Source organism: Achroia grisella, unplaced genomic scaffold (assembly GCF_030625045.1).
Source record: "Achroia grisella isolate CSIRO2021 unplaced genomic scaffold, CSIRO_AGI_Agris_v1 utg352, whole genome shotgun sequence".
NCBI lineage: Eukaryota > Metazoa > Arthropoda > Insecta > Lepidoptera > Pyralidae > Achroia > Achroia grisella.
Genome location: NW_026712812.1, coordinates 830,900 through 852,711, shown reverse-complemented (window position 1 = coordinate 852,711; position 21,812 = coordinate 830,900). Strand labels below are relative to the sequence as shown.

The 21,812-nt window shown below is 32.5% G+C and overlaps 1 protein-coding gene across 1 annotated transcript; it reads left to right on the top strand.

Moving 5' to 3' along the window:
• Positions 1-4,933: 4,933 nt before the first annotated feature.
• On the top strand, positions 4,934-20,374 carry LOC131843862 (multiple inositol polyphosphate phosphatase 1-like). The gene is made up of 10 exons (XM_059192623.1): positions 4,934-5,008; positions 6,070-6,226; positions 12,662-12,807; positions 15,461-15,637; positions 16,678-16,797; positions 17,324-17,422; positions 18,077-18,205; positions 18,753-18,903; positions 19,343-19,544; positions 19,694-20,374. Exons 2-10 carry the CDS (start codon positions 6,070-6,072, stop codon positions 19,932-19,934), a joined length of 1,422 nt encoding a protein of 473 aa, XP_059048606.1. The 5' UTR covers positions 4,934-5,008; the 3' UTR covers positions 19,935-20,374.
• Positions 20,375-21,812: the final 1,438 nt, after the last annotated feature.

Genomic DNA, 21,812 nt, shown 5'->3' with positions numbered 1-21,812 from the left:
TTAACTATTCACACTCATTGTTCATTCATCTAACTGAGAACTGAACGCATGACTATTACTTTAAATATGGCAACATTATTTTACAAAGTGACATTAGCTACTGTCAGCTAGCTTCGTCTAATTAAAAATACGACTATACATATTGTATTTATTTTTAAAAACGCACTTTAATAAACGTTTTAGTTATTTATGTCTGATTAAATAGAAAATGTATTATATCTTTTTTTTAAATGTAAATATCCTCGTCAGTTGAGAATGCTCATGACTTATGAAAAATTGAACATACTTTTAAAACTGTAATACTAACTAGGGTAGTTAGTTTATAGTTATAAAAGTATAATTTTTTTACTTACTAAATTATTCCTTGAAATTATCCGCAAAATTTGTGAGTATGGATGGATGTTTGTTAGTCTTTCACGCAAAAACTGCGAAACGGATTTTGATAAAACGTTACAGTAATATAGCTTATACATCAGAATAACATATAGACTATAAATTATGCGAGTGTAACCGCGGGCACAGGTAGTACATGTATATATAGCTTAATTGTTTTATCGTGTTGTAAATTTTTAAAAGACTATTCACAGACTCCCCCTGCTGCATTGGATTCAAATGTATCAAAGGAAATATTGGTATGTCATGTATTGCGTTCACCATGAGGTCGACACTTGACGATGCCTCTGACTATAATATAATTACCTATATATCTGAGATAATACTCGTGAAGGCACTATATAATTGACTTTCGAAATAATTCAACATATAGTCTGTTTTTCAATAATTTCTGTCGTGGGTCGTTAGGCTATCATCTATTTTAAAGGGCGAGCGCAATAGATCTATGGAGGTCGCAGTGCTATAGGTATAAAACACCGAGTAATAACTCAAATCTCTATCTCATAGAACTGTTATTTGGAATTATTATGTCTGTCTGTATGTTTTAAACGAGTATCACGAAAATGAACGGATTTGGAGTTTTCACTACTATATTACTACGGAATAGTCTCGTAGTTATCATCACACTTCGTAGATATCTTCATGATCCAAGCAGTAGGATAATATTATAAAATGATACATTCTCAAAACACGTAAATACCTGTGATTGGATTTTATGGAGTTTTCGCGAATGCAAAAAAAATCTTTCTTAAGCTTGCGATAACGCTTTTTTGGGAGATCAGTAGTGGCACTATTTACAAAAGTAAGTAGGTATTGTATTGTATGTTGGACTCCAGTCTCCGCAATTAGCCTCTAGAGTAAGTAGGTATGCGGCGTTTCCTGTCAAGTCAGCATGTACACATTACTACAGTCAATTCTATCCGCATATCGCACGTTCACAACAAACTGAAATCAGAAAAACACATGTATATCGACAAAAATTATTTCCAAAAAAAAATTGTTTATCAATACATATAGATTATTTTTTGCGTCAAATAAAACCACAAGAATTTGCAAGCACGCGCTAATCTTTACGTAGTATAAAATAAAGTCGCCGCCGTTGTCTGTTCGCTTATACCTTTTAAACCTTCTTATAATCTTGCATAAAAAGTTAGTAGTGGACACATACTGCATATTTTTCTTTATAGGTCCGCGCTCCCATCCTCCAAGATACAGGTCTGACCTAGTTTGGACTCATGACAATAAAAATATTTTTTTTATCGTACTAAAAAAATCTACGCAACGGAATTTAATGCAGTTTTCAGCAATAGATAGAGCGATTCAAGAAGACGGTTTGTATCTATACCTATACATATACACATACTTGTTATAGTATAGATCAAGCCGAGAAATTAAAATTTTTATATTCCGTGCGAAGCCGGGTCGGTGTATAATAATAAAGAGTAAAAGAGGCTGCCACAATTTAAATCCATTTATAGCTTTCCAATTCATTTCCTGTTCTTTTTTTCTTTATAAATTGCTAGCACAGATCAATAGCTACAAATCCTAATTACATTTGTGGCTAGCTATTGACGGGTCAGTGCACATCAAAATTGAGGTCGACAGAGCAAATAGAAACACCGTACCTACTAGTCAGACTGCTGCATAAAACGAGACAACCACTTATGCTGTTGGTCTCACTTTTAATGCTAAAGTACTAAAGACGTTAATTGTATGTCACTGTTAATTAATAAAAAGCATGCGTGTTTGAAGTGCTAAACGCAAAGGTATGTGTTAAATTGAATAAATGACTCAATTGACAAATGCCGTTACGATACTGTCAGGTACACGAAATTTTTACTGAAATCGCACAGAATTGTTAGCAATATTATGAAAGTGAATTTTTCTTTTTCTTGTCATCATAACTTTCAAGTAATCGTCATAAAACATATAGGTAGTAGAACTTTTAATATTTGAACACATTTATTGAAAATATGTAAATAATACTTACTATATAGAAAACCAGTAGCATCAATATATTAATAATATAAATAAGACGAATTTAAGACTATTAGGCGGGAGGACTCGAAATATTGACATACCTCTGGAATAACTAGCTGATTTTCAATTAAATCCTAAAAATATTAAGCGAGGTAATAAAAATATTGTAGATTCCATACTCTGCCCTTAAGAATTAGGTCACGTAGGTACCATGCGTCCCATAAGGCCAGTATTCGTCAAACGCATGGCGACCATAAACCGTTCTCCACGTGGTATGGTGCACTGACCGATGTTGGTTTAATGCACCTTGATAACGCCCATAGAAATTATTATGAGCGTTACCGTAGCCCAGTGCGGTGATGCCCGCATGTAAAAGGTAATCTTTTAAAGAATTGTTCCTTTGCCTATACATATATGGTAGAAAAAAATACATTAATATTAGTTATGGTTAATTTGTAATTCAAATTTGTTTTGAATTCGAATATAAAAGTTAATTTAAGCTCTTGACGATTAAAAACACTGTTTTGCAAAACTCCAGTTACTATTAAAAATGTCATCTTTAACTAGCAAAAAATTGTAATATATATATTTTTTATATTATTTTATTATTATTATTATTTAAAAATTGTAATGTAGTTGGTAAAAGGGTTATATAATTAAGTTTATTTTAATAAAGAGTACTTAAGTCCTATTCAGGAAATTACTCTGTTTAGTTTATAGAAAAAAACGTATCAAATCTATACAAACATTATTAAGAAAAAGATTTTTTTGTTTATTATTACATTTTTTATTCTAGTATTTTCTGAGTATGTTTATTATATTGATTCACTCTGAAAATTCTAGACTTTTTCACACTTTGAAATATACATTATCCCAGAATTACAGGCACATATATGTATGTTGGTATATACAAAGCTCACAGTGTTATGAACACTCCATAGGGAGTAGGAGTAGACCAGTAGTTACTTTCTTAAATCAAAACATCAATGTTAATTATCTATTTAAAATTAGACACCAACATACCAAAGTTACGTAAAAACAGTTCAAAGGAAACGAATACGAATTATTTTCACATCATAAGCAAATAATAGCAGCAAGCCCATGGAATATAGAGCGTCGGTGTCGTAGAACGGTTTACGTCATTTTCTTGCCTGTATCTGTTTAAAGACCAACCACAAACAACATGAACTTCCTAATAATAGTCACAAGTTTTACTAAAGTAGACTTTGTAAAAAGTCGTGGTGCGTGGGTATCTCAGTATCACCTATTTACGCCGCCAAAATTGCTTTTAAGATGAATTTCGTTTGTAGTGAGAACAGGCAATGGAATTACCCAATAAGATAATCACATGATAACATGATGCTAGTAGTACTGCTCAGGTATATATAACTTTTTGCCTTTTACAATTAAAACAAAAAAAAAGTAGTCCATGATACAAATTGACACAGCGTCATCAAGTTCTAAACCAAAGCAGAGTTTGTTATATCCAAATGTATAGCTATGTACGTTTAGAAATATATATTTGTAAAGAATACTAACGAGACCTTACTTACTAATAAATTATAATTTAAACGTTTTTGGATCAGATATATATTATAATATATACCTACCTAATTAAAAAATAGTTTCATAATGTATTTTTCTCTCTAATTCTTGAACGTGAATCGTAATTTGAAGGTTCTAAAATAAACCTTTGTAACCCGTCTAGTAACTGATTCACCTACAGGACTAAAATAATGTAGCATATTTAAAAAATCTGATTTTATTGGGGCCTCCATCAAAATTGTAACACGTAAATTGGCATTTGAACTGTAGTTCACAGTTTACGTAGTTACTCATTAAAAGTTCGTCATTACTATTAAATGAATTACCTCATACATTTCTTCGTTTTTAGAATATTAGAAAAATGTGTGTAATATTTTAAAGAAAAAGCTATTTTTAACATATTCTTTACATAAAATTTTCAATTACGTAAAAAGGTACCTTATAATTAAGTATTATCACAGATAATTATTATATAGTATATGTTATGTTTTTTTTAACATTTAATTTTTTTGTATTAAATGCCTACTGTTTTAAAATGGAGTAAAAATATCAAGTATGGGAAGAAAACATTAGATATCTTAGAAGCTTACAATAACATTACTTAGCTAACAATAACATTCTGAGGAATGTATAATAATTCATTAATTTAGTATATTATGTAGGTTATATTGCTTACATGTAAGTATAATGGCATGCATATTACCAACTGTGCAAATATGTAGTTAAATTAGTGATTGATATGGATATTGAGTATTGACAATTAGCATAATTTCCAAACTGTTGTAACTGTATTATAGCTATAATTATTTTATATGAGTCTTGTGTCGTGTTTATTATATTTTTAATCACTCCTCTTTAGTCAGGTGTTAGAAAAATTACTAGAAAAACAACTATAATACTAGGTACTGCATGAAGCTAGCGGATGACATGCCAACAAGCACCACACCGCTATACAACCTGGTAAAACATCAAACAAGAACCAATCTCACTCAATTCAGTACCTCCGCCATCGTGTGCGAGAGACGCCGCGTTGCCCGCGCCTTTTACCATAGACAAGCCGGATATTATCCCGAATATTTCCCGCGAAAAGGTAATATTCGTTTCAAATATGCATTTATGACGTTCCGTTTGTATTCAAAGAAACGTGACACGGTTTTTCAAACTGTACATTATGTTTTAGAAAGATTTCGTTCTTTCAATGTGTTGTGCCGATGCGTCGCTATTGTTGATATTGTTTGCTTTGATTTTGTAACTTGATCAAAAAGTCGTATTTTTGTCTAAACTTGTTAAATAATTATTTTAAATAATTCTTAAATGGTATATTATATTCAAATATGGCTAAAATGAAGAAAACTAAAATAAAAGCATTCTGCAAAGCAAATGTTATGTGAACTTAGCTGAACAACTTTTTTAGGCTATGGGAATATTTGTAAACGTAATGGAGCACTGCTATAGGTAACGCCATAAGTAGGTACCTATGGCGTTTTATAAGTATTAGTAACTTATGTACGTGCTCCATTATGACTAACTGACTATATAAGTGAATATAAATTACGAGTAGGTACCTATATATAGATATATTCCTACTATACTTACTTTAATACTAGTAATATTTTTCTGTGGGAATTTTTATGCCGCAAAATTATTGCGATTGTTAGGTACTGTTTTATTTACCTTAATAATTTCAATCCTATGTCATAGATATTACTTATAAAACCTATCTATAGGGAGAACTATTGCATACTAGTACTATTAAAGACCGTGACATAGCCTGCCAGAATACATTATTTACCAATAATAGGAAAATTTCGGGAAACTAGTGGCAAGACATCAGTTATTTTTTTTTATTTCTAATATGACTAAGGACCCAAGCTATACGTTTTAATTCTACTACATTTTTATTTTAATTCCATTATCAATATCAACCGGCCTACTTGGATGACTTTTCTAATTGAATGATTGAGAATGGCAATGACATTACTGGTTATAATGATTCTGCATGGTATCAGAGAGCGGCAACGTGGGATTGATTCCTAACACACTACAAGTACTTTTATGTATGATTGCCGCTTACAATTGCGGCAGGACGTATGCTTGTATACCACTCACCCTCACATAGATAAAAAGACATGTAAAAATTTACGCTTGAAGATGCGGTTGTTCATCGCGGCGGTTCTAGCCACTGCCGTCGCTGGTCAGGAGTCTTGCTTGTCTGTGGACGAGAATCCGTACCTGCTATTCGGCTCGAAGACCGCCTACCTATTTGCCAACCATGCGTTGAGTACCAACAGAGTACACGAAATACCTGGTAAGTGAAAAATTTTAATAATATAACTAAGACCATAAATACATCATACTAATTTCGTCAATTTTGACCCTTCGATTCCCCTTCCTCGTCCTTGTCACAGTTAGTCACATTTGTGGGTCCCATAACGTCACATTTTGTTTTTATTTAGAACAATTTTATAAACTATTAGGAAGAAATATTTTTTTAGAGATAAGAAGGGCGTTCTTTTCTCTAAAAAAATATTTTTTCCTAATAGTTTATAAAATTTGTACTTTACATTTATTGTATCACTGTTTTTATGTCACACACACATTGGAAATAAAAAAAGAATATATATAAAAAATGTATTTTGATTAATAATTGAAAATTATGGCTGGAACTTTGACCGATTTTTCACTCATAGAGAGCTAATATTATATGCAGTATCTTAGGCTACTTTTATTTAAAAAAAATATTCATTGTATTTCCTTGCGGATGAAGTCGCAGGTAATAAAAGCTAGTAGACAATAATATTACATATCATTTCAATATTTCCTCTCGCAGTATCTCTAAGAAAACAGGCAATCAAATTTGAGTCATAAACCTACTCTTTGAATAACTCCAAGTGATTTATTTTGATGCTAATGAATACAAATGATTGTAGCGTGCAAGAAATCGTACCCGCGACCGTCGGAAGTAAAGCAGTGTGGTAAACCGCTAGATCACCGAGGCCATCAATTGTCATAATTAAAAACAGCTATTGCATAAAAATGGTACACACACACAGGTTAATAAGTAAATTTCTACTACAGGAATGTTACGATTACAACAAATCTTCCAAACAATATCTTTATAGTCGTCTATTAAAAAGAAATCTCTTTACCATAGACTATTATAAAGCAGCCAAAATAATAGAGTATGCCCGCGAAACAGTTAGCTTATTGCTATTATCATGATTATACTAAATTATAATGGCAATGACTGGACAGTGTACAGACTAGACGATTTAGTACACTAAAAAATTGCATAATTAACTAGTTCATTCAACTTAATGCACGATGAATTTACTTATTACATTTTATTCCTAATGATCTGGTATTTTAACCAACTTCAAAAATTGAGGTATAAACTGTCTCCGTAAGTTTGTCTATACATAACTTATCTTCGTCGGAACATTTTAATAAATTTCAAAAACGACAAAGCGTCGAAATTTTATATGGATTATTGTAGACATATTTTGGCAATAACTTTCAGGTTTGTTCACGACGATATTCTCAAATTAATGTATTTACGTAACTTTTTATTTTTTGCTGGACAAAACAAGACCCAGGTACATTCATACACTGTTATCATTCATAGAAATATGGAAATAATTAATATTTTTTTAATACATACACAATATATTGGTACTTATGCGGGAAATATCGAGACCAATGTTTTGTAAGTAAGTCAACATTATGGAATAAAAAAATATAGAATAGACTATAAACGATAATTATTTTCTACTATTGTTCACGTTTATAGACTAGTTAGGTCAGACGCTTGTATGGCATTCCATTCTCATAAAAAACGTTCCACGACAACACGCTGTCAATCTGAACACGTTTTTACTAACTACTTATGGTGCCATCTCAAAAGAAAATAACGTTTTCATTCATATATACAACTAGTTGTGCACGCGACTTCGTCTACGTTGAATAGTTACATTGGATAGCATTTTTAATTATTAGTCAATTTTTTTTTAAAAGTTTCATCCCCTATTTTATATTGTCTCCTTAAGGGTAACATGTGAAACAAATAAGTTGTTAAATATAAATAAACATGACAACAACAAACTTTGAATGTCATATTTATTTATAGTTAACAACAGTCTAAAAAATTACAAGCTTCCAGCTTTATAAATTACGCTACGTCCAAACAAAGTTTCATCTCCTCTCTCAACCTCTTAGAAAACTGTTTTCGCGTAAAATATGCCTATGTTCTTTCTCAGACTTACTGTGTACCAAATTTAATTTCAATGGGTTCATTAGTTTTAGCTTGAAAGTGCGACAAACAGATGATTTACTATCGCAATTATAATATTCGTAAGCATTGACACGCACGGGACATGTCGAACATGCACGGACATCCATTATATTGTTACTTTGAATATAAACACGTCTCTCAACAGAACAATAATATTAAATAACTTTTAGACACAGAAAGGCATGTTAATATCTTTGAAACACTATTATAATAGCGAAATATGTACATAAGTATCTATAGCACCATACCTGATTCTAATTGCGAGTCTTCCGCGTCCACTTTAAATAACTTATGTACTTATTATATAAAACCGTATCAAAATTGTACATAATACGCATATTCTAGTCTATTATATAATAGTATTATGTTAAAAAAACAATAGGAGTCGTGGTCAACGGTATAACACCCCGATTTGCAAACAATAGGTCGTGAGCTGGAGAATCTGACCGGCATCTAAAAATTTGTGTGTCGATTTGTATTACTGACTGAGTATTCTATGACTAATGTATGACTGAGACTTTAGCTTGTTTGTTAATCTATCTAAGGTCAGCATGAAAGCTAAAAGAAATCATATAAGACCCAGCCCGACTTTGCACGCGTATTTAACAAAAATAATATAACGTCACAACCTTACTGTAAAAAGGTTCGATTTAACATTTTCTACAAAAACACTTTATATTAAAAAAAATTGTTAAGATTTCAATTTTATTAACATATTTAAACGAGTTTTAAACACGAATAATTTTTATGGTAAATAAAGGTATTTGCCTCTCTCGACGTTTCGACTAGGTTGCATTAACCGTGGTCAAGAGCTGACTGACTCTACCTTTATTTACCATAAAAGTTATTCGTGTTAAAACCCGTTTAACTGTATTAATAATATGTACTAAACTAAATTTAAAAATAAGATTTTATTTTCTTTTACAACAAATTTAACTTTTCATTATCTAACTATCTATCTATATATTTTTATTATCTATTAACGTAACCGTAATAGGAAACCTTCCGATGCTTACAAAGGACTATATAATGACTGTTATTTTAATATTTTCCATAGTATGTGCACATAGGATGACTAACCAGTGGTACCTATACTAAATCACCTTGTTATTATACCTATGTGTGCTTCGACGAATCCATTTTTGTGGCCTATATCCGTTGTTACATCGCTCAAAGACGCAAACTCGCTTATTATTTACGGTTTATGTAACCATGTACTATTGGAAGTTATCCAAACTTTGACATAATGTCGCTATAATACTAAATACTGTCATAGACCATTTCGGCGGAAATTTTTGTAGTTTTTTAGTTATCTACCAATTACTACTTTGTCTACTTACTACGTACTTATCTACATTCACCTAGTAGTCATGTTTCAAATTGTTCATTGCAGGATCTACTTAGTTTAAGGCTGTGTGACGTATCCAAGTTTATTTTTTTCCCTGAGCTGAACAGTTAGGTATCCTATATTAGCTATGAACTTTGACGAAACAAGCCACCAGAACTTTTCACCTTTCATATATTAATAAATAGCCATTAAATATTACTTAAAAATAAAATGCCTCATTTTGAAAATGGAACGTCATTGTAGAGTGGAAATATGTTTTGTTCTTTTAATAAATTTATAGAAATTCTAGTACATTCCACGGCGTCACCAGAGATATATGCAACTCGATTTATATATTTTTTTATTACACAATGTAATATTCTTCCAGTATTCATTGTCTATAGTAGTAATTACGAGTACTATAAAATGGAAATATTTTATTTATCGTGTGTTTTAATGCATAACTGAAGTTATGAAAAAAATAGTACATCTTTTTCGATAGTGAATAACATTGACGTATCCAACGTGGTCAGCGTCACAGTATACAGCTAGTTAAATATACCTAAGTAGCTAGTGACCAACATATAATTGTTATAAGAATAATATCGTCGTATATATATACTTCTCTACAATCTTCCGAAACCGGTTTATGAGAACTTCTAAATATATTACAATAATAACAGATTATAAAGTATATTACGTAATAACTACTAATAACTAATACAATCAAGTTCTATCAAGAAGTATTCTTACAACTAGTATATGTACAATAATTCCATTGATTTATAATGGCCGCGATAACGGTCGTCTATTATAAAAAAAATATCACGGAAAAGTTTATTAGGAAAAACTCAGCGAGCTGCTTTTTTAAATTCTTTTAATTTTTAAATTCTACCCGCAAACGCTGGTTAATAATTAAAAAAATATCGGAATGTTAGAAATATTTGTCTTTTAGATATTTTAACGTTTTGTTCATACATTTTATATTGTTTTTGTAATGCCATTGTACATACACTGCACTTTTTTCTCTTCAAGCTGACCTCAATACATATATTTTCCATAGTTAAGGAACATGTCTCATTTTTAGCCAGTCAAGTATAGTGCATCCATCGCATATTTAAACACAGTTATTTTTTTTGTCGATTTTGTGGTCTAAGGCAGGGTATTAAACAACTAGGTCATGAAGCTCTAAATAAAAAATATTAGTAAATAATTTTTATATAGAATTATATATTATTTATAAAAATAAAATAGAAGTGTCTATATGTGTGTAAATGGAAATTAACAGCTTTTACTAATGCGTATAAAAGTATATACGGTACTCAAATAAATTTAAAAATTTGTCCGTCTGTCTATACGTGTTAATCTCTGAAACTGCTGGACCGATATTAACGATTCTTTCACTCGTAGATAGCTGATTTTATAAGGAGTAATATGGGCTACTTTTATTTTAGAAATTTTATTACAACTAGAACTAGGTAATAGCTAGTATAGATTGTATATGTAAGTTAGTTTCATAATACACCCCTATAACAACTTGCTCAACAAAGCACACTAACATAATAGATTTTTCACATGAAATAACACCCCACAAAGGGTGAACATTTAATTTTCCACTTCACCAATTTAGCATGTTCTGTCGATAATACAGTTGTTCGTTCATTCAGATTCTGCTGTGTGAATGTTTCAATTACCACACATTACCACCCACGCCAATAATATAACAATCACTCGCTCGCGCATCACGCACGGATCGTACTTTATTAAGTTAAGCATTTTTAAATAACTAGCTATACCTATCTCATGGTTTCACACCCTGTTTTATTATACAAATATATGTTTATTATATGTGTATTAAAAGTAATAAATAAATACATAAATGTTTGATGAAATTGAGATAAATGTTCTTACATTCTGATACGTTTTCTTATTTGAAAGCTACGTTAACGAATGGACCTATTCTGATAAGTTTTTTTTGTTTAAAATCTGTCATGTTTGTGATAGTTATTAGCTTTGAATAATTTATTTCTCAAATCTTTAAATTTTAAATCCTGTAAGTTGTATAAGATGCGGCTAGTCTTGGTGATGTGTCAGCTTGATGAGTTTCTTGCCAGCCTGTCACAACTAAAGTATGCCTACACGGAAAAAAAGGTTGAAATGGATGGTAGGCATAGTAATAAAACATATTTGACATGCAATGATGATTAAATGACGCTCTCTACTTCCTTGAACAGAACCACTCGCATTGCAGACTACACATTGAAGCAGAATTCATTAGTTTTTTATTATTATTTACTGTTCTTACTGTTGCGTATATCGAATATAATTTTCTTTTCTTCTTTCTCTCTTACCAAAGTTATTTTCATGTGTAAGTGAGTATAGGTGACGGTTATAACTTACAACCAGGTTGGCCACCACCTTGTCTACATTCGTGTAACATTAAATCAAATCTAATCGATACCTACCTACCCTCATTTAGTACTGACAAATAGGATAATTAATAGGGTCGGCCGTCTTTCTGAGGTCATCATTTAGCGCAGTTATTTATGGGTTTTACGGTGTTTTCATTATGGTGTAACCATCATTATTGGTGGCACGCACGCGTTATCTATTTTTAATATAGCTACCTAACCGCCGTGTTACAGGAGACACCGGATATGAGGTGATGCTGTGGTATATTTGACGAGCCATTTTATCTTGGAGGCGTGCTTAGTTATCCGATTTCTAACCGACTTGCAAAAAGGTGTTTCTTAGTTGGACTGATATTTTCTGTAACTAATAGTAATAATCATGTAGGTAACATACGTACAAAACCTTTTCTTGTGTTTATGTTTCCAAATATAGGTATAGGTACACCGATTTCGCTACATATTTCTCAAACTATTATATTGATGCCACATTGTATTTCTCAGGATTATGTTTATCAATATTGGAGATTAGTAACTCAATTGGCAGTAATATCTCCCGGGAAACCTGGTTAATTTGTGATGAATAATATCACGACGTCTAGCTAAAGTGGCCTCAGGCTCGTCTTATCATCCTACGCTGGTACTCTGCCAGCATTCACTATCCTGTTACTGTCCATTAAAGGAGTAGGATCTAATAATGTCATATCTTATATTCAGGTTGCCTACCCGTAGCATTTTGGCTGGCCAGCAGACATGGCTCCAACAACCCTGAAGCCAGTGAAATAACAAAATTGCAACATCTCGCAGATCTCAAGGCTAATATTGTGGACAATTACAGGAATGGAAATTTCAGAAACACAAACGTAAGTGGAAATAAAACTTTCAGGTTCAAACGTAATGTATGATGACTCTGTGATGCATCATAATCATCAGCCCAATTCAGTCTACTGCTGGACATAGGCCTCTCCCAAGGCACGCCACTGGACACATCTTCAGCGTTCCTTTCTTGATGACTGACTGTTTGATGTATGGTGCATGACTCTTTAGAAATATAAATAATCTTTATTCAACTAAACTCAATACTAGCACTTTTGAATAGTATTTTTTTTATTCTACTTCTCATTCAAAACGCATATGACGAATGAGCAAGAAACTTGTGTGTTCCTCTTTTAAATAGATGTTATTTAAAATAATTACACAATAACACGTAGTGATAATATTGTCAGCGCTATGAATTTTATTTTTTTCAACATAAACATTAGTCTTTAGTCCTTAGTAGTGTAGTTGTGTCACAGGATGTTACCTAATGTCTATAGCGCTATTTATGCATATAGTGCGCCTCTTTAGACTTTTATATTTATTACTTAATGAACTTATATTATTTCGTTCTTCGTAACTACCACCACTACTTTAACCTTCCCTATTAGTAATCATATTCCGACTCTTATTGAATCTACACCTATATTGCGATACGTGCTTCCTCTGAATTAGGCATCATCAGGCAATGAATGGAATTGGGCTATAGCCTCGAATTGACTGTTCGGCGACCAAACTGCGACAAAGTCTACAGAAATAAATAAAATTTGATTGTATGTTTGTAATATCAAATTAACTGTTTTTTCACTAAATGTAAATAAATAGCCCTAGATAATTAACACAGCGCCATCTGGTTTCTAGACAGCTGATATAAATATTTAGATTTTTTGTGTTATTGCGTGTTTGTGGCGTTGTGTTATTGCCGTACAAATATTTGTGCCGTGCGAGGAACCGAACCAGCGACCATCGGAAGTAAAGCGGTGTTCTATAACACTAGAACTCCGAGGCCGTCAAATGAAAGTACCTGCGGTATTTGCATAAAAAAAATAAGGGGCTGTTGTCATACCATAAGGTATTGTTTGATTGTTATTCCAGTCACATAAAAAAAAAGTTATGGTACCCTACCTTGTAGGTACAATAACTTTGTGTTATCTGGATGCTGTTTATATTTACAGCCGACGGTTTTTTCATGGTCATAGACCTACTGTTAATTATTCAGCGGCCTAATATTTTGTTTACGAGTACATAGTTTTAATTATGACTCGCCTTCCTAATTATGACATGTAGGTATTAACTTGCTAGGTGACGACGATGATGGTATATTGACGGCCATTTGGCGGTCTAGTGGTTTAGCACACTGCTTTATAATGATAGCGGGTTCCATTTCTCATTCGATGATAGTTGACTTTGATTTTGACATAATCACTAATCATATTAAGTTTTCTTCAATTTACATCCAATATTTTGTCGCGTATTTCGCCTCTGAAAATGGCATTATCATACAAGGAATAAAGTTCGTATGTAGCTTGGAAGGAAGGAAGAGTTGGCAGTTCGACGAGCTAAATTAAATAACGCAGAAGTCTGAAAGCACGTTTCTTTATTACTCTTTCACTCAAAAATATCACGCCGATTAACGCAGAAGTCTGAAAGCACGTTTCTTTATTACTCTTTCACTCAAAAATATCACGCCGATTAACGCAGAGGTCTGAAAGCACGTTTCTTTATTGCTCTTTCACTCAAAAATATCACGCCGATTAACGCAGAACTCGATGTACACGTCACCATTACCATCATGTTGTTTCCCGTTGCTAAAGCACGTTTCTTTATTACTCTTTCACTCAAAAATATCACGCCGATTAACGCAGAAGTCTGAAAGCACGTTTCTTTATTACTCTTTCACTCAAAAATATCACGCCGATTAACGCAGAACTCTGAAAGCACGTTTCTTTATTGCTCTTTCACTCAAAAATATCACGCCGATTAACGCAGAAGTCTGAAAGCACGTTTCTTTATTACTCTTTCACTCAAAAATATCACGCCGATTAACGCAGAACTCTGAAAGCACGTTTCTTTATTACTCTTTCACTCAAAAATATCACGCCGATTAACGCAGAACTCTGAAAGCACGTTTCTTTATTACTCTTTCACTCAAAAATATCACGCCGATTAACGCAGAACTCTGAAAGCACGTTTCTTTATTACTCTTTCACTCAAAAATATCACGCCGATTAACGCAGAACTCTGAAAGCACGTTTCTTTATTGCTCTTTCACTCAAAAATATCACGCCGATTAACGCAGAACTCTGAAAGCACGTTTCTTTATTACTCTTTCACTCAAAAATATCACGCCGATTAACGCAGAACTCTGAAAGCACGTTTCTTTATTACTCTTTCACTCAAAAATATCACGCCGATTAACGCAGAACTCTGAAAGCACGTTTCTTTATTGCTCTTTCACTCAAAAATATCACGCCGATTAACGCAGAACTCTGAAAGCACGTTTCTTTATTACTCTTTCACTCAAAAATATCACGCCGAATAACGCAGAAGTCTGAAAGCACGTTTCTTTATTACTCTTTCACTCAAAAATATCACGCCGATTTAAATACAATTCGTAGATTAACGTACAGAATTGTTTTTAGACCAAAACTGAGTTCTGAGTTCTGGTTTGTTTCATCATTTAAAATATTAAATTTCCAGCGTAGAATCTGTTCTACTGACATCGAACTGCTGCAACGATGGCAGTGGATACCGTATATCAACACTACATTTGCAAACGGTCTCACCAGCGAAGGGTACATGACCACGCAGCAGCTCATGAGGGCCTGGAAGCAGAGGTATCCAGGACTCCTCACTGACAATCCTCATGATTATTTGGTAAGCTTTAAGAAACAAATACGCGAATTTTGCCTATAGTATACGTACACCTTATACACCACCTGACTATGCAAGATTTATTTATCTTTTCTTGTGTGTTTTATTATATTGATTTTCAAACATTTTCAATTTATTTTATGTTGTGTCTTATTTCATATAATGCATATATTAGCAGAGGACAGTAAATGCTATCGTCGTCGTACTTTTATTGTATTAATTTACTAATAAAGGCTATAACAGAATAGCAGTGAGGTATAGACTCATTGCCCTCTCTGAATTATAGACCGTTTTGTTTTTTTTTCGAATATTACTTCTAAATTTTATTATAAGCAGCAATTGTAATAGTTTATTATTTGAGGCAAATAAAGATTATTATTATTATATCTTCATTCATGACGACCACATGAATGAAGATATTAGGTCTATTGCAGGCTCTTATGATATATCAAATATATTCTACTCACTGATCTGTAATAGTTAATAACTATTCTTTTGTGAACTCCCGCTTGGTGGCGTAGTGTATAGTAATAATTTATTATTATTGCTATTCGTGATAGTGGTTACATGCGGTGGTCTTGTTACATGTGTCCTCGCGTATCCACTGATTTTCAGGTATTGCCTAAAAATCAGTGGAACATTAACAACCTATATTATATATCGCTAACTGACCAATGTAGTTGTGTATTTTTTTTCTTTATATTACTGTACCTTGTGTGTGCTCTTTAACGCAAATAAAAGTTTTATATCTCTATCTTACTATTGTTGATACGAAAGAGTGTCTATCTTGTATCGCTTTTTTTAGATAAAAAATCCGTATAACCGTTTTTTTTTCGATAAAATATCTGTATTACCGTTTACTTGGGATAAAGTAACAAACGAACAGAGAGACTGACGCTCTTTCTTATTCATATTATAATTAAGAACAACCAATTGAAGTATAGACTGAGGCCTTTTCTTCTTCGTATTATTAATAAGTACAACAAACTGAAGTACAGCGAAATTATGAAAGTGTATCGATTATGTATCCACTTTATTTTCAGGTAAAATATGTGGAGGAACCTCTTTATAGTGCAAGTTTCAGGGCATCCGCAGATGGCATGTTCCGGGGACCGACCGAAGGGTTAGACATACCCAGAGATAATGACGAGAAAGGGATCAGGGTGAGTATCTCTCTTGTTATATTTTATGATATATCACACTAAAAAGGTACCTATTAGATGTCTGACATGAAAAATAATAATTATATCTCAGGACAATTCACAGAATGCCATCTAGTCCTAAGGTAAACAGAGTTTGTATTATGGGTACTAATAGACTACTGATAGAAATAATTAGATACATTTTTAAACAGAACATAATATACATCGAAAACACCTAGACCGATATACACAATCGTACTCATGATTACAAATGTTTGTACCGTGCGAGGAATCAAATCTGCGTCTATCAGTAGTAAGGTGGTGTGCTAAACCGCTCGATCACCGAGGACATCAACTGAATACTACAGTTAAAATCTATATGGAGAAGGAGTGCAGAAAGCTAATATTTATTTTCAATAATACATTACACCTGCTGACCCGGGCAAAGTCGTTAAATAATATTTTATACCTAGTATTTTCTGATAAATAAAATTGTTTGTGTATCGTTATCCTACATATTGATAGGTACATTTTATCATTGTTTCAGCCTTACAAATTCTGTTCGGCGTGGAAGAGCAACGTCGGGGAGAATAACGACACTTTATCCCAAATGCACATATTCCAATCAAAACAGGAGTATAAGGACGTGAGTTTTTTTTATTTGTACATTTATGAATCTGGAATGGCAAACAAGCTCATCGTCTAAATGGTGGTAAGTGGCATCGGTCGCGAACATATACATGAAGATCATTACGTACATCATGACACCCCTAGTATCCAAAACAATAACGGGCGACTGTCCCTTAAACAAACATTCGTACACAATAGGTGCTACAGACAGTCCTCTTTGTCAGAGCTACTTTGATTATTTATCTCGTTATTCTACCTTTCTTCCCATATCATCTGTCATCCATCTCTTTCTGCCTTCCTCTGCCCTTATTACCATCCACATTCATATGTTATACTGTCTCAATTTAATAATATTAAAAATTCTTTTAGATAATGATTTTAATAACTCTATTACATACATTACATTTATTATAAAAGAAATCTAAATTTCTACAGCAGAATTTCCTCATTGCAATGTAGTACTTTTAGTCCTGAAATATGTTTTCTATTCTCCCTAATTTTGAATTTAAAAATTTAACTGTATTTTTGTCAACAAGTACAAATACATTTGAAAGAATAGCTGAGTTTTCTTGTCAATTCTTAGCTCGACCAACCAACAGTAGTTTTTTTAAATATAAGAGTCTGTAATAGCCCTACATGAATAAAGATATTTTCTTTTTGATGTTTACAGATGATAACCAACGTATCTCTAAGGCTGGGTTTCAACTATGACATTAACCCTGATATAGTATATAGCATGTACCAGATGTGTCGTTACAACAAGGCCTGGGATAACGCAGCCATCTCACCATGGTGCGCGGTGAGTCACCTCTTGTACCTACATATATAGAATTGCGATATTTTTTTTATAGCATAGAGGACAAATGAGTTTGCGACTCAGCTGATAGTAAGTAATTACCGCCGTCCATGAGCACCAGGGGAAGTGCAAGTATGTTGCCGAGCTCCTTTCTTTTGATGTCGTATCGGCTCGGAAATACTATTGCTGGAAGGTGACCACCAACCACAATGAGGTTGTGCGTGATAAAGTTTCTGGAAAAACGTACTGTTAGACCGCTGAGTCCAAGAGCCGTTTTAAAAAAATACATTTTTGACTAACAATAAGATTTTTATATTATTGGAATAAGTGGGTTTTTTAATTAGACAGAAGGTCGAAGTCTTGTATTGGACTAAGCTTGTTCTATTCTGGCTATAGGGTCACCAGTCCACATTAAATTAATGAAACATTAAAACATACACCCTATCTTGGATAACAATCATAAAGTATATTTTGAATGCTAAAATCTGTATATTTTAGCATATAAGCATTTAGCATATAGCAACTAAGCAGAATCCATTATATTTTTAAGGTATTCTCGCGAGAAGAACTGCAACTTATCGAGTATGCAGAGGACTTGGAGACATATTACAAGTACGGGTATGGTTCACCAGATACTCCGAAGATTGGTTGCACCCTTCTAAGGGATATGATTGGATTCTTCACTAAGCACATTCAACATGGTAATAAATCTTTTAATAATTGTAACAGAACGCATACCTTTTATCTTATAATTTTACTACCTTACTTCACCTTTGAGCCGAAACAGTTTCCAAAGCAATGTGCTTGTAGGTTAAAATAGATAAGTCGGACGTACCCACGCAGAATATTTTTTAAAGTCTATGTAGAATAGATATTATACTAATAATATAATAATATCCCTAAATAATTCACACAACGCCATCTAGTCTCAAGCTAGCCAGCGCAGGACCGATTTGGTCAAGATCGCTGGAAAGCATTGGATGCGAGCACAGCAAGACCGATCGTCATGGAGATTTTAGATCGAGGCCTTTGTTCAATAGTGAACGTATTCCGGACTGAAATGATAATGATGAGACACAGAAAAAAGAAAATATTTAAATATGCTTAAGTTTGTGATGACCAATCTAATTTTCATTCCAGATCCGGACCCCCAACAGCCTCGGGCTCAAATCCACCTGACTGACTCGGAGATGCTGCTGATGCTGCTCACCACCTTAGGCACCCACCAGGACCCCGCCCCCCTGACTGGTGACAACTACCACACGAGCCCGGTACAGGCCCGCAAGTGGAGCACCTCCAGAATGTCGCCTTTCAACGCCAATGCAGCTGCAGTTCTTTATAAGTAAGTCACAAGTGCCGATCTTACAACACGTCTAATACAAAAATATATGGAAAAATCTAGTATAATCTTTTTGATCCCGGAAACAAATTTGACACTGTTGAATAGTCATATATTTTTCATCCTAATCCATTATTTAAATTCCTTTTCAGATGTACGACAAATGGAAACTTCCAAGGTAAAGAGAGATATCAAGTATTATTCCTAGAGAATGAATACCCTATGTACCTCGAGGGTTGCAGGGTGGGTCTCTGCGACTGGTCCTACATAGTCAGCAAGTTTGGAGAGCTGGCGAACACTTGCGACTTGGGTTTCTGCAACAGCGCTGTAAAAATTAACGGATTCTCTGCTTTATTTGTGGCTCTGGCTTGCTTTGTTAGGAACATATTTTAATTATCATATGTGAGGTAATTATTTTTAACCGACTCCAGGAAAGGAGAAGGTTCTCAATTCGGCTGTTATTTTATCGTTTATTATTTCATAACTCCGTCATTTACAAACTTTGTATTTTAATTACCGTATGTGAGGTAATTATTTTTAACCAACTCCAGAAAAGGAGGATATTCTCAATTTAGCTGTTTTGGAAGGTTTTGTTGTATAAATCTTTTTTTATTTGAAAATATTTTAATTATCATATGTGAGATATATATTTTTAACCGACTCCAAAAAAGGGCGACGTTCTTAATTGGACTGCTTTTTTTTTGTTACTTAATAACTCCATCATTTAAACCGATTAGTAAAAAACTTTTTTAGTTGAAACAGTATACTTTCAGATTGGTCCCCTTTTATTAATATTTGGAATCTGATTTTTTTAAAGAAAATGTAGTTACAACCTATTGATCCTATTAAGCAATGGGCCATTAGATTTTATTTAATGATTTCCAAATAGGAAGAAACATTCATGTTTTATTGAAATCTTTATAAGCTTCATAAAACAAAATACCATAATTACTAGTATCCTCCGGAATGACAACGCATGGGTGGTATATCACGGGCGTCACATGATAACATGATGTCCGTATTGCTGTCCGACGGCTACCACTTACCATCGGCCGTCACCTTGCTATTCCAATAAAAAAAATATGTCGATAAAAAGTATTCTTACTAAATGCTTTATTTATTATTTCTTAACATACTTTTAAATTTATATAATAAAAAGCTTATGAATGTTACTTGTGCCATAGCTTTGTTCCTCTATTTCCTTAACACATTGTATTAGTATAAAATAATGTTTTCCGGCACAAAAATATACTTACATATATTTAAACATAAGTGTAGGATTTTCTTTCTAACTTGTTACATTTATTTTTATATTATTCTATACCTTATTCATAAAAACGTTAAAGCTGTAATAAGCTTAGTAAAAACTAATGTGACCATACGTTCTGTATATAGAATAGGACGGATTAGTCCCGTTTTTCGGTTGTTATAATAATAATACCGAGCAGAGTCGATATATTTGCGAGTCGAATTTTAATACCGTTGACTTTTCTATGTAAGAAATAATTATGATAATTAAATAAAATGAGATATTTTCATTCTCACAGTTGTTATAATATATCTAAGATTTCGGGTATAATATAAAAAATAAATAATTTGAGTAAAAAAAATACTAGTACCTAATACTAAAACCTATTTTCACTGTTCAACTAATGCATACATAGTTTAAATATTTTATTTTTAAAATGTTTGAAAGAAAGTAACAAAATAGTCTAATAAGTAAAATGTGTTTGAAAAGTTTCAGTTTTATGAAGAAAACGGTTAATGTATAAATCAAATTGTCATTATTTTTGTAATATTTTTTATAGTTTTCTTTAATTATTGTTAACTGAATTATATTTTTTTATTTTTATTTGTAAGTACATATACTACATCCTAGACTTCATAAGAAGTTAATGAATTCTGGTTCACAATAAAAATGTGATCTTTTTTTATATATTCCTATATTCAACTAAAGAATTCTATTATTATTAATCAAAAGCTTTCTAATTCTATAATACATCTTACTTTATCTATAGAAATATCTGACGTCACTGGTCTGATATATAAATTAGGATTTCAGGATTTTCATACGACAATTTTTCTTGTATCAACATCCTGAATATCCTTAAATTACTTGTAGTTATTAATGTAAAACATTTTACTTATTAATGTATTAGAACTTTTATCGAAATCTATTTTTGCGTAATCTGTGTAATTCTATAAAAAAAAAACATTTATAATTTATGGTAGTAGTTTCTACAGTTGTACCTATTAGATAAAAATCTTGAC